Source organism: Scyliorhinus canicula, chromosome 11 (genome assembly GCF_902713615.1).
Source record: "Scyliorhinus canicula chromosome 11, sScyCan1.1, whole genome shotgun sequence".
In the NCBI taxonomy this organism is placed as follows: domain Eukaryota; kingdom Metazoa; phylum Chordata; class Chondrichthyes; order Carcharhiniformes; family Scyliorhinidae; genus Scyliorhinus; species Scyliorhinus canicula.
The window spans coordinates 34,383,099-34,404,875 of NC_052156.1; the positions used below are offsets into that span (position 1 = coordinate 34,383,099).

General features: G+C 45.5%; 1 protein-coding gene across 3 annotated transcripts in view; it reads right to left on the bottom strand.

The window, feature by feature from the left end:
• Positions 1–21,777, bottom strand: part of LOC119973996 (constitutive coactivator of PPAR-gamma-like protein 1 homolog) — a 167,822-nt gene that overhangs the window by 68,473 nt on the left and 77,572 nt on the right. For 2 of the 3 annotated variants that reach the window (XM_038812751.1, XM_038812753.1), the window contains exons 5-9: positions 21,236–21,338; positions 19,569–19,669; positions 17,653–17,969; positions 14,475–14,607; positions 13,764–14,012 (exon numbers count right to left, since the gene is read on the bottom strand). In XM_038812751.1, the coding sequence (XP_038668679.1) occupies positions 13,764–14,012; positions 14,475–14,607; positions 17,653–17,969; positions 19,569–19,669; positions 21,236–21,338 (903 nt within the window). The remainder of the gene's footprint in view (positions 1–13,763; positions 14,013–14,474; positions 14,608–17,652; positions 17,970–19,568; positions 19,670–21,235; positions 21,339–21,777) is intronic. The other variant, XM_038812752.1, reaches the window with a different exon arrangement.

Genomic DNA, 21,777 nt, shown 5'->3' on the forward strand with positions numbered 1-21,777 from the left:
ACCACGTTGCCATGTGGGATGGATCTATCAGTTCCAAACTGGCCATCCTTGAGGCGCTGTGGGCCACCAGCAGTAGAGTAAGTATATTTCACTACTGTCTCTTATCTCATGGTCCACCATACCCCTTTGCTGAACCATTAGGATCAAGCCAGGTAACCACCCAATTCAATGAAGAGTGTAGATGATCACGCCAGGAGCAACACCAGGCAGACTGAATTTGGTGAAGCTACAAAACAGAGTGACATGCATGCTGAAAAGCAGAAATGCATGCAATAATGAGAGTTAAGCGTTCCCAGAATCAACAGATCAGATCAAAGCTCTGCAGTCCTGTCATATCCAATAAGAATGGTGGCGGGCAATTAAACAACTAGGGGTGAACAATTCATAATAATAATCTTTTATTGTCACAAGTATAAAGTTATTGTGAAAAGCCCCTAATCGCCACATTCCGGCGCCTGTAAGCCGGTACGGGAATTGAACCTGCGCTGCTGGCCTGGTTCTGCATTACAAACCAGCTGTCTAGCCTACCTGAGCTAAACCGCAATTAGGTTTCATGAATATTTCCATCCTCCATAACGATGAAGCGAGCACTAGAGTGCAAAATACAAATCTGAAGCATTCAAACCAATTTCAGTCAGAAGTGCCGAGTGAATGACCCCATTGTTGCATCCTCTCGAGGTTTCTACCATCAAAGATGCCAGTCTCCAGTCAAATAGATTCACTCCACGTGATATGAAGAAACAGCTGAGTGTTCTGGGTACAGCACAGGCTATGGGCCCCAGCAATGTCCTGACTGTCGGGCTGAAAACTTGTGCTTTCTCGAACCAGCTGCATATCTAACTCCGCTGTTCCAGGAAAGCTATAATATTGGCATCTACCTGACAAAATGAAAAATTGCTCACAAATATCCAGTCCACAAACAGCAAGATAAATCCAAACTGGCCAATTACCACCCCATCAGCCCACTCTCAATCATTAGAAAAATGATCGTAGTGTCGTTGACAGAGCTAGCAAGCATCATTTACTCATCAATATTCAGTTCACTGACATGAAGTTTGGGTTCTGCCAGGGTCACTCTACTCTAGATCTCTTCATAGACTCGGTCTCAACGGAAGCATAGGAGCTGAACTCCAGAGGTGACGTGAGGGTGGCTGCTTTTGACATCACTAAAGCATTTGACAGGAAAACCCACCAGTAGCTGGAGTCATAGCCAACACAGAGGAAAATAGTTATGCTTCTTGGAGGCCAATCATCTCAGTCCAGGACATCATGGCAGAGGTTCATCAGGGCAGTCTGAGGCCCAACCATTTTCAGTTACTTCATCAATGACATGCCCTCCTTCATAAAGTCTGAAGTGGGGTGCACACTGATGACGTGGACAACATTCACTCTTGTGCTAGGCCTAACATCAGTCGTGGGGAAAATTCTACAGAATATTAATATAAAAGATGTGATAATAGGACACTTGGAAAATATCTAACGTTGGACAAACAAGGTTAGACAAAGTCAACTTGGATTTATGAAAGGGAAATCATGTTTGACAAACCTGTTGGAGTTTAAGGATGCAACTAGCAGAATAGATAAGGGAGAACCAGTGGGCGTGGTGTTTTTGGATTTTCAGGAAGCTTTTGATAAAATTAAAGCACATGAGATGGGGGCAATATAATGGCATGGATTGATAATTGGTTAGCAGACAGGAAGCTGAGAGTAGGAATAAATGGGTCTTTTCCAAAGTGGAAGGCTGCGACTAGTGGGGTCCCTCAGGGTCCCAGCTATTCCCAATAGAAATATGGGGACATAGAAATTAAGAGCAGAAGTAGGCAATTCAGCCGTTCGAGCATGCTCCCCCATTCAATCAGATCATGGCTGATCTCTTCCTGGTCTCAAAGCCACCTCCCTACCTCTTCTCCATATCCATTAACCCGTTTTTAAATCAGAAATATATCTACCGCCTTCTTGAAACCATTTAATGTCTCAGATATGGGGTGAAATTCACCACCTTTTGTGAGAAGTAGTGCCTCCTCATCTCAGTTTTAAATCTACCGCTTCTCAACCTATATAGAACATAGAACATAGAACAGTACACCACAGAACAGGCCCTTCGGCCCTCGATGTTGTGCCGAGCAATGATCACCCTACTTAAACCCACGTAACCCGTATACCCATAACCCAACAATCCCCCCATTAACCTTACACTACGGGCAATTTAGCATGGCCAATCCACCTAACCCGCACATCTTTGGACTGTGGGAGGAAACCGGAGCACCCGGAGAAAACCCACGCACACACGGGGAGGACGTGCAGACTCCACACAGACAGTGACCCAGCCGGGAATCGAACCTGGGACCCTGGAGCTGTGAAGCATTGATGCTAACCACCATGCTACCGTGAGGCCCCTATATCTGTGACCTCTTCTTCCAGATTGCCCCACAAGGAGGAACATCTGGTCCATGTTGACTTTATCAATCCCTTGTAATATTTAATATACCTCAATCAGATCCCCTCCCATCCTTCTAAACTCCAGCAAGTATAAACCCCAAAATGATTAATCTCTCCTCATACGTCAATCCCTTCATCCCCGGAATCAATCTGGTGAACCTCTTCTGAACTGCCTCCAATGCCACCACATCCTTCCTCAAATAAGGACACCAAAACTGGACACAATACTCCAGATGTGATCTCACCAACAATACTTCTCTACTTTTACACTCCAGTCCTTTTGCAAACAACATTAACATTCCATTTGCCTTTCTTTTGAACCTGCAAACAGACTTACTGCGATTCATGAACAAAATCACCCAGATCCCTCTGTCCAGGTGCATTTTGTATCTGCTTTCCATTTAGATAATAATTTGCCTACTATTTTGCTGCCAAAATGGATAACCTCACACTTATCCACATTAAACTTCATCTGCCAAATTTTGGCCATCTCCTAGCCTATCTATAGCCATCTGTAAAATCTGAATTTCCTCTTCACTGCGTGCTTTCCCACCTATTTTAGCAGCACCCGCAGATTTTGCTGTCCCTGCATGCAGATAATTTATGTAGATTGTAAACAGTTGAGGTCAGAGGACTGAACCCTGTGGCACCCCACTAGTTATAGTTCGCCAGCCCAAGAAGGACCCATTTAACCCGACCCTCTGGATTTCTGTCAGTCAACCAATCCACAATCTAATCTAGTAGTATACCTCCAACAATCTCACTTTCTGAATCAATCTTTTATGCAGCAATGTACATCAATAATTTGGATGAGGGAACCAAATGTAATATGTCTATGTTTGCTGATGGCACAAAACTTGGGAATGAGTGGCGAGGAGGATGTTAAAAGGCTTCAAGGTGATTTAGACAATTTGAGTAAATGGGAAAATACATGGCAGATGCAGTATAATGTGTAGTCAACCACTTCAGAAGGAAAAACTGAACAACAGAGTATTATTTAAATGATGATAGATTGGAAAATGTTGATGCAAAAAGAGACCAGTGTGTCCGAGTACACCAGTCACTAAAAGAAAGCATGCAGCTACAGCAAGCAGTTGAGAAGGCAAATGGTATATTGACCCTCATTGCAAGAGGACTGGAGTATAGGAGCACGGATGTCTTACAACAGCTGTACATGGCTTTGGCGAGATCACACCTGGAGTAGTATGCAGTTTTGGTCTTCTTACCCAAGAAAGGATATGCTTGCCATGAGGGGAGTGCAGCCAAGGTACACCAGACTGATTCGTGGGATGGCAGGATTGTTACATGAGGAGAGATTGGGAAGACTAGGCCTGTATTCACTGGAGTTTAGAAGAATGAGAACATTTCCTTGAAATGTACAAACTGAGTGCAAGAATGTTGTTTTGGGGGGGGGGGGCTCTAGAACAAGGAGTCACAGTCTCAGGCTATGGGGTGGGCCATTTAAGACTGAGATGAGGAGAAACTAGGAAGAGTGAGAGAGACTGACATCGATATGAAGGATCAGCAATGATCATATTGAATGGTGGAGCAGGCTCGAAGGGCCGAATTACCTACTCCCTGCACCTACTGACCATGTTTCTAAGCAGTGTGACCTCATGGGTCGAATGGCCTCATTCACACTGTAGGGATTCTGTGAATTTCACTGTGACAAAAACCTCCGACAAGACATCTCCCCATGACATTCAATGACATTATCACTGCTGAATCCCCCCTCAACAGCTGTGGATGGCGGTCACCATTTTCCAGAAAGCTAACTATATTAGACACAAGTATTGCAGCTACAAAGGGTAGAATAAAGGTTGGACATTCAAATAATCACTTCCCAGAGCCTTTCACCACTTAATAGTCAGGAATTTAGCAAACAACTCTGCATTTACCTGGATGAGTCCAACTCCAACAACCCTCAAGAAGCTCAGCACCAGCCAGGACAAAGCAGTCAATTTGGTTGACATTCCATCCACCACATTCGATCCCTCGATCACCACCAATGCACAGTGGCTGCAATACATAGCGTCTACACCATACAACTCACACAGGCTTTCTCAACACCTTCCAAATTCGCAATGTCTTCTATCTACAAGGACAAGAGGTGTGTGGGAATAGCACCACGTGCAAGTTCGCCTACAAATCACACACCATCCTGACTTGGAACTATAATTGGAATTCCTTTGTTGTTGCTGGCGCTCCATATTAATGCTCTCTACCTTTTTTAATTTTGTACTAATTTCAAAGCAAAATACTTTAAAATTATTTTTTGTGGCCAGAGCCTTGCCCTTGACACCCATATTAATAAAAATGATTAAAAACGTTATGTATGCTGTGCATATAGCATGTTGCTTGTGAACAGGGTGGAGTCCACAGGCTTGTGTGCTGAACAAGCACAAAGCTCTTGTAATGGTGCTGAGCTTCTTAAATACTGTTATAGCTGTGCCCAATCAGGATGAATGGAGTGCATTCCCCACAATCAAAGCTCGAATCTTGTAGGCTTTAGAGCAGTTCATTCCAGTGTGCTCTCTTTCTGCTCTGTTGTTGCAGATACAGTATTGATATGACTGGTCTAGTTAAGTTTCAGGTCAATGGTGACCTTCTGATGAAATCCAAAGTCATTGTTGAAAAGCAGGTTAACCGGACTCCCGGTTGCGGCTATGCGGAGCTAAGCCGCACGTTCGGCAGCTCCCGCTATTTAGGGACTTTTGGGCCATTTCGAGGGCCCCAAACGGCGCTGTTTTTACGCATCCCGGTGGGGGAAGGTGCCTGGAAGAACTTGCCCCACACTATATGGTGCTCACCCGGAGTGGGACGAAGAAAAAGGCTGCAGCAACTCCCCAAAAAAAACGGGGGAAGGAAAACAAAAGGGCGGCCGGCGCAACACCCGAGGACTGGTGGAAGTGGGCGCAGGAGCAACAGGCCTCGTTCCTACGTTGTTTTGCTGAGCTGAAGGCTGAGCTGCTGGACTCCATGAACGCAACTACGAATAAGCTGCTTGGGACCCAGGCGGAGTCTATTCGGGAGTTGCAGCAGCAGGCCGTTGAAAGGGAGGAGGCGGCCGTGGTCCTCGTGGGGAAAGTGGAGTTGCACGAGGCACTTCACAAAAAGTGGCAGGACCGCTTGGAGGAGCTGGACGTTCGCACGAGGCGAAAGAATCTGAGGATCCTGGGCCTGGCGGAGGGGCTGGAGGGGTCGGATCTCCCGGCGTATGTGACCACGATGCTGAGCTCGTTGATGGGAGCAGGGTCCTTCCATTTGCCCCTGGAGCTTGAGGGAACGCACAGAGTGATGGCCAGGAAGCCCAAGGCAGGTGAGCCCCCGAGGACGGTGCTGGTGCGGTTCCACCGTTTCAGTGACCGGGAGTGTGTGCTGCGCTGGGCCAAGAAAGAGAGGAGCAGTAAATGGGAGAATTCGGTAGTGAGGATCTACCAGGACTGGAGTGCGGAGGTGGCTAAGCGGCGGGCCGGGTTCAACCGGACGAAGGCGGTGCTTCATGCCAAGCAGGTCAGGTTTGGAATGCTGCAGCCTGCGCGCCTGTGGGTGACATACAAGGACCGGCACCATTACTTCGAGTCCCCGGAGGAGGCGTGGGCCTTTGTACAGACGGAGAAGCTGGACTCGAACTAGGGCCTGGGGACATACTTTGGCCGTCGTTGATTCCGCTGTGGCTGTTTTGTTTCAACTGTTTCAACTTTTTTAACTTCGACATGTGTGTTATGTATGCTGGTTTTCTGTTTGCTCTGTTTACGGGTGGGTTTGTTTGTTGGGCATGGTTGTGGGTTAGGTGGGGAGTGTTGGGGGTTTGTGTTTTATATGTTCTCTTCTGTACGGGGCTGGGGATTGAGGTGAAAATGGATTTTGGGGAACTGCGTCAGAAGGGTGGGGTGTGGCAGTGTGAAAGCGCGGGCTTTCCTCTGGTTTCCCGCGCTGCGGGGCGGGGGGGTGGAGCTTGCGGTGGGGGCGGGGCCTCTACTGGTTTTCTTTCCCGCGCTGAAGCGGTGCCAAGGAGGTGTGGCAAGAGGGGGATGACCCCATGCCGGGAGGGGATAGGTTTTGGCGGGAGCTGCCGGGGTCAGCAGAAGTCAGCTGACTCACAAAAGTACCATGGAGGGTGCGTCGTGGCTAGGAGGGGTCCTAGCCGGGGGGGGGGGGGGGGGGGGGGGGGGGGGGGGGGGGATACCGAGTTGCTGCTGGAACGACTAGGAAGGAGCCGATGGGGGTCGGGGGGGGGGGGGAGAAGAGGAGAGGTGTTATCGCCATGGGGAACGGGTCGAGCGGGGTGTGCTGGCCTGAGGCGAACATCTGCCAAGCTATGGCTAGTCGGTGGGGGAGGGGGGCGGGTTGCCCTCTTATCCGGCTGATTACCTGGAACGTGAGGGGGCTGAACGGGCCGGTGAAGAGAACCAGTGTGTTTTCCCATCTAAGGGGGTTGAAGGCGGACGTGGCTATGCTCCAGGAGACCCACCTGAAGGTGGCGGACCAGGTTCGTCTGAGGAAGGGGTGGGTGGGGCAGGTTTATCATTCAGGATTGGACGCGAAGAACCGGGGGGGTGGCGATTCTGGTGGGGAAGAGGGTGGCGTTTGAGGCGGCTGAGGTGGTGTCGGACAAGGAGGGCAGATATATCATGGTGAAGGGTAGGCTGCAGGGAGAGAAGGTGGTGCTGGTGAACGTATATGCCCCGAATTGGGATGATGCTGGCTTCATGAGGCGATTGTTGGGCCGCATCCCGGACCTGGAGGCAGGGGGCCTGATCATGGGGGGAGACTTTAACACAGTGCTGGATCCCACACTGGACCGGTCCAGTTCAAGGACGGGAAGGAGACCGGCGGCAGCCAAAGTGCTGAGGGGATACATGGACCAGATGGGAGGGGTGGATCCCTGAAGGTTTGGGAGACCGAGAGCGCGGGAGTATTCCTTTTTCTCTCACGTCCATAGGGTTTATTCCCGGATAGACTTTTTTGTCCTGAGCAGGGGATTGATTCCGAGGGTGCAGGATGCTGAGTACTCGGCCATAGCGATTTCGGACCATGCCCCGCACTGGGTTGATCTGGAGATGGGAGAGGCGCGGGACCAGCACCCGCTCTGGCGCCTGGATGTGGGGATGCTGGCGGAGGAGGAGGTGTGTAAGAGGATTCGGAGAAGCATTGAGGGGTATCTGGATACCAATGATACGGGGGAGGTCCAGGTGGGGATGGTCTGGGAGGCTCTGAAAGCAGTGAACCAGGGGGAGCTGGTCTCCATCCAGGCCCTAAGGGAAAGGAGGGAGAGGAAGGAGAGGGAGAGACTGGTGGGAGAGCTCCTGGAGGTGGACAGGAGATATGCGGAGGCACCGGAGGAAGGGTTGTTGGGAGAACGGCGCAGTTTGCAGGCCAATTTTGACTTGTTGACCACCAGAAAGGCAGAGACACAGTGGAGGAGGGCGCAGTATATGAGTGTGGAGAGAAGGCGAGCAGGATGTTGGCGCATCAGCTCCGTAGGCAAGATGCGGCTAGGGAAATTGGTGGAGTGAAGGATGGGGGTGGAAATGTAGTGCAGAAGGGGACAGAAGTAAACGGGGTATTTAGGGACTTTTACGAGGGATTGTACCGGTCGGAACCTCCGAGGGGGAGAGAGGGGATAGAGAGCTTCATGAACAGGCTATGTTTCCCAAGGGTTCAAGAGAGGCTGGTAGAGGGGCTGAGGGCGCCGATAGAGTTGGAGGAGCTAGTCAGGGGGATCGGACAAATGCAGTCAGGTAAGGCCCCAGGGCCGGACGGGTTCACGGCGGAATTTTACAAAAAATATGCGGACCTGGTGGGTCCCCTGTTGGTGCGAACCTTCAATGAGGCATGAGACGATGTCACGGGCACTGATCTCTTTGATTCTAAAACAGGATAAGGACCCCTTGCAGTGCGGATCATATAGGCCTATCTCGCTCCTTAACGTAGACGCTAAGTTGCTGGCGAAGATCCTGGCTACCAGGATAGAGGATTGTGTGCCAGAGGTAATTCACGAAGATCAGACAGGATTTGTCAAGGGGCGGCAGCTCAACACGAATGTGCGGAGACTGCTCAATGTTATCATGATGCCGGCAGTGGAGGGGAGGCGGAGATAGTGGTGGCACTAGACGCAGAGAAAGCGTTTGATAGAGTTGAGTAGGGGTACCTGTGGGAGGTGCTGGAGAGGTTTGGATTTGGGGAGGGATTCATTAAATGGGTGAGGCTGCTTTACGCGGCTCCGATGGCGAGTGTAGTCACAAATGGAAGGAGATCGGAGTACTTTAGGCTCTATCGAGGGACCAGGCAGGGGTGTCCCCTGTTCCCCCTGCTCTTTGCACTGGCGATTGAACCGCTGGCCATGGCGTTGAGGGAGTCAGGGAAATGGAGGGGTCTGGTGCGGGGTGGGGAGGAGCACCGGGTATCGTTGTATGCGGACGACCTGCTGTTATATGTGGCGGACCCAGAGGGGGGAATGCCGGGGGTGATGGAGCTGTTAGCGGAATTTGGGGGCTTCTTGGGCTATAAGCTAAATTTAGGAAAGAGCGAGGTATTTGTAGTGCACCCGGGAGATCAAGGGGAGGGAATTGGGAGGCTCCCTTTCAGGAGGGCAGTGAAGAGTTTCAGGTACCTGGGGGTGCAGGTGGCCAGGAGTTTGGGGGCTCTCCATAAGCTTAACTTCACCAGACTAGTGGAACAGATGGAGGAGGAATTTAAAAGGTGGGACATGGTGCCGTTATCGCTGGCGGGCAGAGTGCAATCCGTCAAAATGACGGTTCTCCCGAGGTTCTTGTTCCTCTTCCAGTGCTTGCCCATCTTTATCCCTAGGGCCTTTTTTAAAAGGGTGACCAGCAGCATCATGGGATTTGTTTGGGCGCATGGCACCCCGAGGGTGAAGAGGGTCTTCTTGGAGCGGGGTAGAGATGGGGGGGGCTGGCGTTGCCCAACCTCTCGGGGTACTACTGGGCGGCTAACGTGTCGATGGTGCGTAAGTGGGTGATGGAGGGGGAGGGGGCAGCATGGAAACGGATGGAGAGAGCGTCCTGTGGGGATACAAGCCTGGGGGCCCTGGTAACGGCGCCGTGGCTGCTCCCTCCCACGAGGTATACCACGAGTCCGGTGGTGGCGGCTACCCTAAAGATTTGGGGGCAGTGGAGGCGACATAGGGGAGATGTGGGGGGCTCGATGGAGGCTCCGTTAAGGGGGAACCATAGGTTCGTCCCGGGGAACATGGATGGGGGATTTCAGGGATGGTACAGAGCGGGCATTAGACAGCTGAGGGACCTGTTTATCGACAGAAGGTTTGCGAGCCTGGGGGAGTTGGAGGAGAAATTTGGGCTCCCTCCGGGAAACAGGTTTAGATATCTGCAGGTAAAGGCATTTGCTAGACGGCAGGTGGAGGGATTCCCTGCGCTCCCCGCGAGGGGGGTGAGTGACAGGGTGCTTTCGGGGGTCTGGGTCGGAGAGGGGAAGATATCCGATATCTACAAGCTTATGCAGGAGGTGGAAGAGGCGTCAGTAGAGGAGCTGAAAACGAAGTGGGCGGGGGAACTGATCAAAGACTTAACATGGGCTGATGCCCTGGAGAGGGTTAATTCTTCCTCCTTGTGTGCGCGGCTTAGCCTCATTTAATTCAAGGTGCTGCATAGGGCCCACATGACTGGGACGAGGATGAGTAGGTTCTTTGGGGGTAAAGATAGAAGTGTCAGGTGCTCGGGGAGTCCAGCGAACCATGCCCATATGTTCTGGGCATGCCCGGCACTGGAGGAGTTCTGGAAGGGGGTGGCGAGGGCGGTGTCAAGGGTGGTGGGATTCAGGGTCAAGCCAGGATGGGGACTCGCAATCTTTGGGGTTGGGGTAGAGCCGGGAGTGCAGGAGGCGAAAGAGGCCGGCGTGCTGGCCTTTGCGTCCCTAGTAGCCCGGCGAAGGATTTTGCTACAATGGAAGGACGCGAGGCCCCCAAGCGTGGAGACCTGGATCAATGACATGGCAGGCTTCATTAAGCTAGAGAAGGTCAAGTTCGCCCTGAGAGGATCGGTGCAAGGGTTCTTTAAGCGGTGGCAGCCTTTCCTCGACTTTCTGGCTCAACGATAGGGTACTGGGACAGTAGCAGCAGCAACCCTGGGGGGTGGGGGGAGACGATGACTATGTTTGTTTATTTTATTTAAATTTGATTTATTTAATTTTAATTTATGGTTAAGTTCTCTTGTTGGGGGCTGGGGGGGGGGGGGGAAGAGATACATGTGTCGTTACGGTTTGGGGGGAGTTGCGGGTGTTATGGGGCAGTTTGTTGCATATTATTACTTGTTATATTTTTATATTTTCTGTAAAAAATTCCAATAAAAATTATTCAAAAAAAAAGAAAAGCAGGTTAAACCATTGGCCACCAATCTTTCACCAAGCCCAGACTCTTATTTTAACCACAAATCTATGTCTCCCTCCAGTCTCAGATCATCCCCAAGTTGTTCTTGTTCAAAATACCAAGCCTCCCAATCCATTAACTCTCACAAACACAGAGCTGCTGACCATTGAACTTCCCTTTTGGTCCCCAAACTGATATTGTGAATGCGAACTGGTATTGTGAATGGTTTCCTCCCTTTCAATTCCTCAGTCCTTGAAAACTTTTGCTCCCTTTCCAATGTTTTGAAAGTGTTGTCACCTCCTAAATCCATGCCACTCTTTTCCACAAATACATTTCTGAAATCTCCAGTCAGGCTTCTGTCCCTGCTTACAGCAACATACGAACATACAAATTTTCCAAAATGATCCCTCTTGGTGAACGCACGATGGTCACTGCTACACTAGGTCATCTGTGGCTTTGGATAGGGCCATTGTGTATTCTTTGAAAAAAAAATTAAAATGCTGCAAATGCACTGTAGGTCAGAAGGTTTCATGCTTGCAACTGTTTTTCTGAAGGGTTACACAGATAAGATCTCATAACCTGACTTTTATAATTAAAGATGCTGACTAACAGGCAACCTGTCAGCAATTTCTATTTTTAACACTCTGTGGTTTTCCTATTAGGTAGCTCCCAACCTTCAGTTCAAGGAAAGTTCACAGATAAAACTTTAAAATAACCTTTAGGATCATTTGGTTGTAAACATGAAAACCAAATATATTTCCTTGCAAAATAACTTCTGTCATGCACAAATTACACAAACATCATACAATAGTGGCAATGCTTAACTGGGACTTGATTGACACCAAAGTGCCAAAGGCAGATTAGATAAGAACAGCAAAATACTACAGTGCATAAAAATGTTGGAAGAAAACTTCCAATTGGCTCTTGAGATAGTTGGAGGCCGAGTAGAGTGTCCTGGCCTTTCCCAACTCTTCACAGGGGTACCAAAACCCAACTCAAAGAAGTTCTTTCTAGATTGGTTCAATTACACATGTACTTCATGAACATGGCTCAAGTAAATTGCTGCATTTGCAACTTTGCTCCCAGGAATCTGCTTTAAAAACCTTACTGACTGGAATGTCTTTCCCAACAACAAAGCGTAAGCACCATGTTTAGAACAACCCATCCAATCATGTTGCATTTTTCCTATTTCTCAGAACAGTGTCTCTGAACCGGACAGTAAATTCTGCAAATTTACCGATAGTGTTGTTCCATGAATTACACCAAGATGGGTTCAGACTGCTGGTTAATTTCTATTCGAACAAAGAATATTACAGATTTTAGTACCGACATGCCTATAAGCATGGCTTCGATGGCAGGGGGACATAGAAAAGACCAGAGTTGAAGAAACGCAGTGTTCTTGCAGGGTTATGGAGGAAGCTAGATAAGTGGGGATTGCAAAGCATAGGAGAGATTTAAACACAAGGAAGCAAATTTAAAATTTTCGGCATAGGTGAGCTTGGTGGCATTGCAGCTCATCAAGCAACGAGATGGTGGGTGAGCAGAACTTGGTGAGCCAGAATATGTGAAGACAGAGTTTCGAATAATTTCGAGTTCATGAAGCGTGGAAGACAGAAGATTTGTCAGAGGAGCATTGAAATAACCGAGGCAGAAGTAGACAGTTTTTGTGATGGAATGCAGTCTTTTGTACAAGCTCCCATCTCACACTATTTTGGTGACATCTTCAGCCTTTTTCGGGGCAAAATGTTGGAATTCCCTCACCCACCACATCTTCACCCCAGTCTTCATCTTTAAGTCTTCCTTAAAATCGATCTCTTAGACCAAGTGTCTGGTCACAGGTCCTAATGTTACTTTCTTTATTTCAGCATTTATTTTTGGTTGCCTATACCTTGTGCAGTATACAGGAATGTAGCGATTAGGAGCAATAGACAGGAGTCCCTAGACCATTTGGCCTCCGGGCTTGCTCTGCCATTCAATAAGATCATGAACGTCTTTTAAAAAAACACTGACAGCCACATAAATGCAAGTTGTTATTGTCCAACACAGAAATTTTCCAACACAGATCCCTAACTACCCGTGGTCCTTCGTAGAAATAATCCTTTAGAGCTATCCTGTTTCATCTGTCATCGAACCCTGAAAACATTGTGGGCCAGATCTTCCAGTATTAGGAGCAGCAAACCCTGAACAAGCTGCTGGTGCGTACCGGTGCCCTGAATCAATCTTAACTTGCCATGTGAACTTAACGAGGGATGATCCCTCTTGGCTCCCGGGATTGCCAGAGGGATCTTCTGCCTGCTACATACAAGTACGTGCACTGTAATTGTCGGGGAAGTTTAAACTTCCGATGGGTTTATTTGAACTGACTTAGACCCTAATCGAACACCTCTTACACGGATTGGAGTATCGGAGACTTGGGTTAGACACATTCTACCTACTCAGGAATTCTTATACTTATCTGGATGCCTACTCAAGAATTCTTATTAATCTTTGGTATAACTCAATGGTTAATGGCACAACCCAACCCACTGACCTAAATCCCCAACCCTGACCTGACAACCCACTCAATAACCCACACCACTGAAAAACTTGAGACCTTTAAAAATCTACCTGGGTATGACAGCTAATGTTATAAAAGGGGGACGTGTCCTCTGCATTGTTCCTTCTCTTGGATTGCTGCGCCATGGCTTTGTTGTCCCAGCCAGGATGGGATGTCCCAGCTAAAAGAGCACCAAAACGCCATCGCACCCAGCATCCCTGCTGATCAGAAGATCTGGCCCTCAACAGTCATCATTTTTTAAACCAGTAGCTTAAATGGCACTGTTAAAATGCTTTTTGGAAGTCCAACCCTATATCCTCCATTAAATTCCTAATGCCTATACATTCAATTTGCAATTTTTCACAGTAGCCATGGTTTCTAAACAGTAACTTTTACAATAAAGCAGCTTCATTGTGCATAGTGGGCAGTATTAGGGCCTACCTTTGTGAGCACCTGAAATACATAAGGGTACATCAATCCTTTCCTGTGTCTGTGTTCAGCAACTCTTAGTACCTCTGGAGCTACCATTGGCACAGGAGGGGTGGTTATATCCATGTGGTTTCTTGTAGGCACCGAGAGGAGAGATGGAATTTGATCAGTGTTGATTTGGCTTAGCCTGCTTCCAGCTGATGCAGAGGAAACCTTTGTATCTACTTGGCTCCCGGGATTGCCAGAGGGATCATCTACCTGCTACATAAAGTAGCCATTAGTACATTCTGCTAGGGTCAAAGAACACATCCCTATTAAATAATTTTTTAAAGTTCTATACAAATCTACATTTCCAAAAAAAAACTACAATGTGAAACAATGAGTCAGTAAACTAGCACTTGTGTGCTCTATGTATCAGATTAACACGTTTGAGTCAGCTTCCAGCAACACCATTTTACACTGGCAGCTACACGATGCTTTACATTCAAAGGTGAACTTTGCCATATGAACTTAAAATTAAGTGTCTTGTGATTTTTCAAACGGAGGATTGATCTTCATTATGCACATCACACCAAATGAGACTAGGTATTCGTTAAAAAAAATGACTGACTCACATTTTTGTAAATTGCCCAAGATAATAAATAATACACACTGCAATATTCTGAATAATGAACATGCTTGTATTGTAAGTATTTATGGAAGTGTCAATTAAGACCACAATACCTTTGTTTCATTGCGAATACAAACACTTTTCTGATGCCCTCCTCCAGATGTTTTTTCTGGAGCTTCAGATTGATTTCCAGATTTTTCCCAAGCTAATACATGCCCAACTTGGTGATGTAGTTCAGTAACATGACTAAGGAAAGAAAATCGACAAATACCAACATTGAAACTGCTCTGCTCAAAACTTGACATCTAAAGACTAGAAAAACAAATACAATATTATTTTCAATTTGCAGGTTTTGTTTCCTCCATAGCCCTATTTTACAACCTCTTTTTCCTATTGCTTCACCTAACTACTTCCACAATCTTCCTCCTTACCGAGATGATTGACATCCATAATCCCAATTTTTACATTGTCCAAGCTTTTCTCCCAAAAACACCTGCCGAGACAGCGAGCCCATTATTTCTTTCTCACTCCTTTAGTTTATTTCAGTTCAATACGTGGACACGCACAAATTGATATGTTGAGCATTTGCTCAGTGAACGGAGAAGATATCTTATTAGAGAAACTGATTTGTCATTGCTGATCTGGGTTTCAAGGATCGGCATGGTGGCACAGGAGTTAGCAATGTTGTCTCACAGCGCCCTTGATCCGGGTTCAATTCCAGCCTTGAGTGACTGTTTGTGTGGAGTTTGCACTTCCTCCCAGAACAAAGATGTGCAGGTTAGGTTGAGTTATGAGTGTGAGGCAGGGGAGTGAGCCTAAGTAAGGTGCTCTTTCAGAGGGTTGGTGCAGACTCAATGGACTGAATGGCCTCCTTCTGCACTGTAGGAATTCTATGATGTAATGTTTGATTATGCTAATCATGTTGCAGAAATATGATTCAAATTGGGAATAGATGCATTGGCCAAATGGGTCTAACCAGCTTGTGGCAGAATCTCGCAAATCAATGACATAAGTCACAAAATAATCAAATGTAATTAAATGCAATGCATCCAATTTCATTATTTGACTAAACCTCATTGCATACTAATTTCAAAGCAAAATGTAACAAATTCTAAAAGAAATTCTGTACTCGAAAGTCAAGCAACCAATTCCTTAAAATGATTGAAATTGCTTTTCTATTCTCATGACAAGTTTTTGCAAAAAGCAACCACATGATTTATCAAATGAAAATTTTCTCTAACTATTCAAGTGCTAATAAAACTACAGCATACGTTGGACCTTGCAGTAACATTCCACACATTTGTTCAACACATTTTATTTTATTAAACATTGGCAACATCTATTCAAAGATCAAAAAATAATCAGCTGCAGACATTTTTCAAGTTATTCATCTTAAATATACAGCATCAGTGGATATAATTTGTAGCTCCAGCTCTAAACTGAATGTTGTATATCTGTAATTAATGTTTTAAATCATTGCTTTCAGCTTCCACAGCAAGTACCATTTTTCCACCTAACACACAAAAATCCAACTTAAATCTCAATGGCTGAGCTTTACGAGATATAATTAAGAAATGTACACTGAAGATCATTCACCCATCGATAGCATTCTCCAAGCTCTAGTAAGTGAAAAATAATTAATTATTCATTAACATCCAACCAGTTTTGATGATACTGGTTCTCACCATAATTGTTATTTTTTTTTTAGAAAATATTTTATTGCCCCCTGACGCCAACCCCCACCCAATTTTAACCCCTTGCTGACTCCTCAATCCTCCTTAAAGAAATTGCTTCCACCTCCGGGTGAACCCCTCTGCCGACCCCCTCAGAGTGAACTTGACCTTCTCCAGCCTCAGGAATTCTGCCAGGTCGCTCGCCCACACTCCTGCTTTCGGCAGCTCAGAGTCCCGCCACCCGAGCAAAATCCGTCTCCGGGCTATCAGGGAGGCAAAGGCCAATACATCGGCCTCGCTCACCCCCTGAACTCCCGGGTCTTCCAACACCCCGAATATTGTTACTCTGGACTCGGAATACCTCCACACCCAGCACCTCGGACATCATGTCAGATAACCCCCCCACCCTTCCAAAAATCCTGGATATGCCCAGAACATGTGATGTGATTTGTGGGCTCCCCGATGCACCGCCACACCGATCCTCTACGCCCGCAAAGAACACACTCATCCTCGCCACAATCATATGAGCCCAAAGCATCACTTTAAACTGGATGAGGCTTAACCTTGCGCATGGCGAGGACGCGTTCACCCTCTGCCCACATCTTGGCTCCCACCTCTCCTTCCAACTCCTCTTCCCACTTACCCTTAATGTCCCCCACCAGAGCTCCATCCTACTCCATTAACTCCTTATAGAATTCCTACACCTTCCCCTCCCCTATTTCGACCTTTGACGGCACCTTGTCCTGCAACCCCAGGGGCGGCAGTCCAGCAAAGGACAGCAGCTCTCTCCTTACGAAGTCCCGAACATACAGGTACCTAAAGCCTTTCTTCCTGGAGAATTCATACACTTCCTCTCGGTCATTTAGTCCCGCAAATTCCCCAACCCCCCCAGTCCCCAAAGTGCTCAATCCCCGCCTGCCGCCACCCCCTAAAGCTTGCATCCAGCCACGCCGGCGCTGGTGTTACATTTCATACCAAGCCTAAATATAGTGTATGGGAAATAATGGCCATTTTGTTATCTACGAAAAGAGTGTTTGCTCAAGACAATTTTTCATGTGTTTTGCAATTCTTACATAATGGAACAAATAGATTAAAAAGAATATTTTGCTCACCACAAAGCTGCTATCTCAGATCCTGGTTCTAATTTCTCGGAACACCCTGCATTCCTGTGTTTAATTTGCCTGTATTTTCTTTCGTACATGATGTTATATATTTGTCAGATAATTTCAGAAAAATACTAAGAGGTTTTGAGTTGCATTGCAGTTTTATACAGGTCTCCATACGGATTTATTTGATCCAACGGTATTAATATTTTACAAACTGATTAATGCTTTCACACTTTTGAACCGTTCAAACCAATCTACACTCTGCAAAATCAGTGACAAACTCATGCTGTGCCACCATTTAATCTGACAGCGTTTAATTTCTGCTTCCAATCAAAAATAATCTTTTATCACTAGGTTTTTCATCTAGCTATAGAAAAAAATCTGCATTTCATTAGATAACCCACACTTGTTCAATAAAATAATGCTTCAGGAATAGAGGTCTATTAAGAAGATCTTATTTCCAGTTTAACACCTTCAATGCAACATTATCAACAAATAAATTAAACACTTACTTAGTAGCACCTCTGTTTTCCTCATTGTCGGAGGAGGAAGACGTTGAAGAAGCTGGGAAAAATGGAGCCTCTATGCCACAATGATTTGGACTCACAGCTGACGCTGTAGAAATATTTGGTGACGAACGCTCGTACAAAGGGGTGTGCTTTCCTTCGTGAGGAATGTTACTGTAATTGTTATTGGATTCCAGGGCGAGACTGGGGTCAGACAGTGCAGGCTGGTATGTACCTATTGATGAAGGCTGATCTTTGTTTACTGAATACAAGTCTGGAGTTCCTGGTCCTGAAGTGGTAGCCTGGCCAGCTAATTGTTGACCCTGTCAGAATAACAGAATTAAATAATGTTACTTCAGAATTGTTATTAGTCTTTGAATATGGTTCAGCTCTACAAATAAATATATAGTTTCAGATATAGAAAGCTACATTACTTAATATCACAAAAGTAATCTGTGATTCTAAATTGTTTGGGGACATTGAGGTTGAAAGGGTACTATATAAATGCAAGCCCTTTCTTCCTTCTTACCTATTTAGGCATTTGGCATTGAACAAAAAGTCTTTATGATCAGATAGTGCTCCCAGTCTCACATACATAACTGAACATTCAAATAAATTTTTCATTAGATGTAGCAGGTTAAAGCACTACATTAGCTTAAGCACATCAGTAAGCTGCAAAATGCATCAAGTCAGCAAAATAAAGGGAGGAAGGAAGATCTGCAAGCACGCAAGTGGAAACTTCACCAATTGTTCAATTACCACAAACAGTCGAAGTATTCAAAATCAGTCATGAGAAGCTGAGTTCTCCATCAACCAAGTCCCCTCTTTATAAAATTAACTTCAAGGTGCATTGAGGATTTGCACTTGGGCTTCCTTCCATAAAATGCTGTTGCTTCAAACTTTTTTCAAATTTTGCAAGGTCATATCAAACCTCCAAAACCTAGGACTTGGCTCCTCCCTCTGCAACTGGATCCTTGACTTCCTGACCCATAGACCACAATCAGTAAGGATAAACAACAACACCAAGGCTGCGTACCTAGCCCCCTATTATACTCACTATAGTAAGAGTTAAAGTCCAATAGGTTTATTTGGAATCACTAGTTTTCGGAGCATAGCTCCTTCATCAGGTGAGACCAGATGACCCTTTGACTCAAAATGTCAGCTCGTTTCTCTCCCTCCAGATGCTGCCAGACCTTCTGAGATTTTCCAGCATTTTCTCTTTTGGCTTCAGATTCCATCATCTGCAGTAATTTGCTTTTATTTAAAAAAATAAACTTTGCAGAAAACTTAGTTCAGAATAGTACTGAAGGAGCGCTGCACCATTAAAGATGTCATCAAACTAAGGGGCTAATCTGCCTGGCAGATCATAACTGATCCCATGGCACTATTCGAAGAAGAGCTGGGCTGTTCTGTGACCTGTCCAACATTTCTCCCACAAAAAATACCACTAAAGCAGAATATCTTCCTTTTGCTCTTATTGCTGTTTTCATGGTGGCTTTGCATGGTGCCAGTCGCTGCACCATTTGGTGGCCTCTTTTGTTGTGAACTTGTGGAAGGCCTGCTGGTGGAGAAATAGAGAGAGCAGGTCTCTCTTTCACCACAGCTATAAAAATAAATGCTGAATTCTAAAGTTCACACATGCGTGATCAGCACACACTTGTACAGTAATGTCATCGGTGTGTGGTCATTGGCAGGCTGACCACAGCAAGGTTAACAACATGGGATTTATGAGCATGTGTGGAACTGTACAACGGCGTAAAATTATATGTCAACTACTCCTGGGATCTAACACCAGGTAAGAAAATAGTGTGACACATGTTTTGCCAATATGCCCACCATTCTAACAAAGACGTTGGCATCTTATTGAAAACATTATTGAAGTGACTGCGATTAATGGTATAACTCAAATTTATCAACCTTACCATAGTCTTTGCCTGAAGATGAGGTTGTGGAATGTTAAGCATCTGTGGATGTGGATAGTGTGGTACAACAGCAGGCACTCCAAATTGATTCAGTCTCATTCCTGAAGTGTAGGAATAAAATTAAAAAGTTGTAACAAACTCAGCAAATGTACACTGCTCTTAGAAACATTATCTTACCGTTGATATCTGACACTTTGTGAAAGTGCATACTATCTAATGCATGTGCACAAACCGTGAACTACAGGAGTACTGAAGTCAATTTCATCACAGCATTTAAGAAATACAATGACAAAAACTTGAAATAAATATTCAAGTATGTTGGGAAATAGGAGAGAGAATGGGAGTATACAGCTTCAATGTGATGCTTTGACATCACATTGGTCATCTTGACTCGAAACGATAGCTCTTTTCTCTCCCTACAGATGCTTGGGTCCTTCCAACTACAAAGAAGTTAAGCTTTCAAGGCATACGAGATACTAAACAAAATAGGTTACGTCACTCCTGAATGTTATTTCAAGTTATTGACGGATGTCAAAAAGATGTTCACAAAGAATGGGCACATGTGTAATTATTTTCTTGGAAGGCAATTGTCAAAAAGTTGAGTAAATCAAAGTAGTTCGAAGATGTCGAAAATGCATGCGGGGCAATAATAGATTTCCACGAAAGCACACGCTAGATGTGTGAAATGGCCTCCCATACACTAACTATTTCAATGCAAATCTGAAAATTAAATGGACTAGCTCTGTGCATTCAGTTGACAAGTTGATACAGAATTGTTAAGTATAGTTTAACAAAAGAAGGATGTAAAGCTATGAGGTAACAGCACGATTGACAGCCACTGATAAATATTCTCCTATAATTGAACCATGAATGATCAAGTCTCTGTGAAAGTGCAAATCATACATTTAGATATGGGCCGTTCCTATAAATTATGATATTTCTTAATTTTTAAAGGAAAACAAAACTCCAAGAAGTTTGTCTGTAAAATCATAATAGTAGTCAAAACTCAAACAAGGAAGTATGGGCGTACTATTTTATCAGGAACATTTCTGCAAAATATAAACACAATATTTAACTTTGAAGTTTTAAGTTATAATAATATTTATTATTGTCACAAGTAGGCATACATTAAACACTGCAGTAAAGTTACTGTGAAAAGCCTCTAGTCGCCACATTCTGGTGCCTGTTCGCGTGCATAGAACATCCAATTCACCTAACAGCATGTCTTTCAGGACTTGTGGGAGGAAACCGGAGCACCCAGAGGAAACCCACGCAGACACGGGGAGAACGTGCAGGCTCCGCACAGACAGTGGCCGAAGCTGGAATCGAACCTGGGACCCTGACGCTGTGAATCAACAGTGCTAACCACTATGCTACCGTGAAGAAAAACTTATTTCATTCTGCGAAACCATATTAAAACTGCGAAATAAAGACTCTCAAAAACAAAGTACATCAAATTTGCCTACGCAGGATCGCCCATCATTTCACACTCCAGTACAAAGAACAAAACTGCACAGGAACAATCCTGCACTGGTCATGATACCAACCTTTGCCCAAAACCCTCAGCACTTCCTTGTGCTGTATTCCTCTATACCCATCCTATCCATGTGTTTGTCAAGATGTCTTTTGAACACCGTTAATGTATCTATTTTTATAGACATGCGTACCTGGGAAAGGCATTGGACCATGTTGAAATAACGGAGGCTTGCTTGCAATGGAGTAATATTCAACTGCTCTCTTAAATTGTTCAATTTTATCTTCCGTCCTAGACTGAAAAGAGATCATACAAGCATAATAATCCACAGCATACATAAATATTTTTCAAAAAAATTACCATTCAATTATTTTCAGCCAATGCCCGACACTTGGTATCCAAGTAAAAATAAAATTGCATTGCCACTGGATGGATATTGGCAACCATTGCTATTCCTGTACTAATGAATATAGTCCTCAAATTGGCACAAAATTACGTCAAGTTTGGGAGTTGTTTTATAAAGAGAAAATAATTGCCATTGGGAGAGCAGTATATAATAGTTTTGTTTGGCTCAATCCTGAATGCCCACATTGTCTCGTACTATTTAAATATTTAAAACTGCAGGAACTTGATGGTTATTGGGGCTACTCATACTGAAGATGATTATCTCACGCTATTATCAGTCATAGAACATAGAACATAGAACAGTACAGCACAGAACAGGCCTTTCGGCCC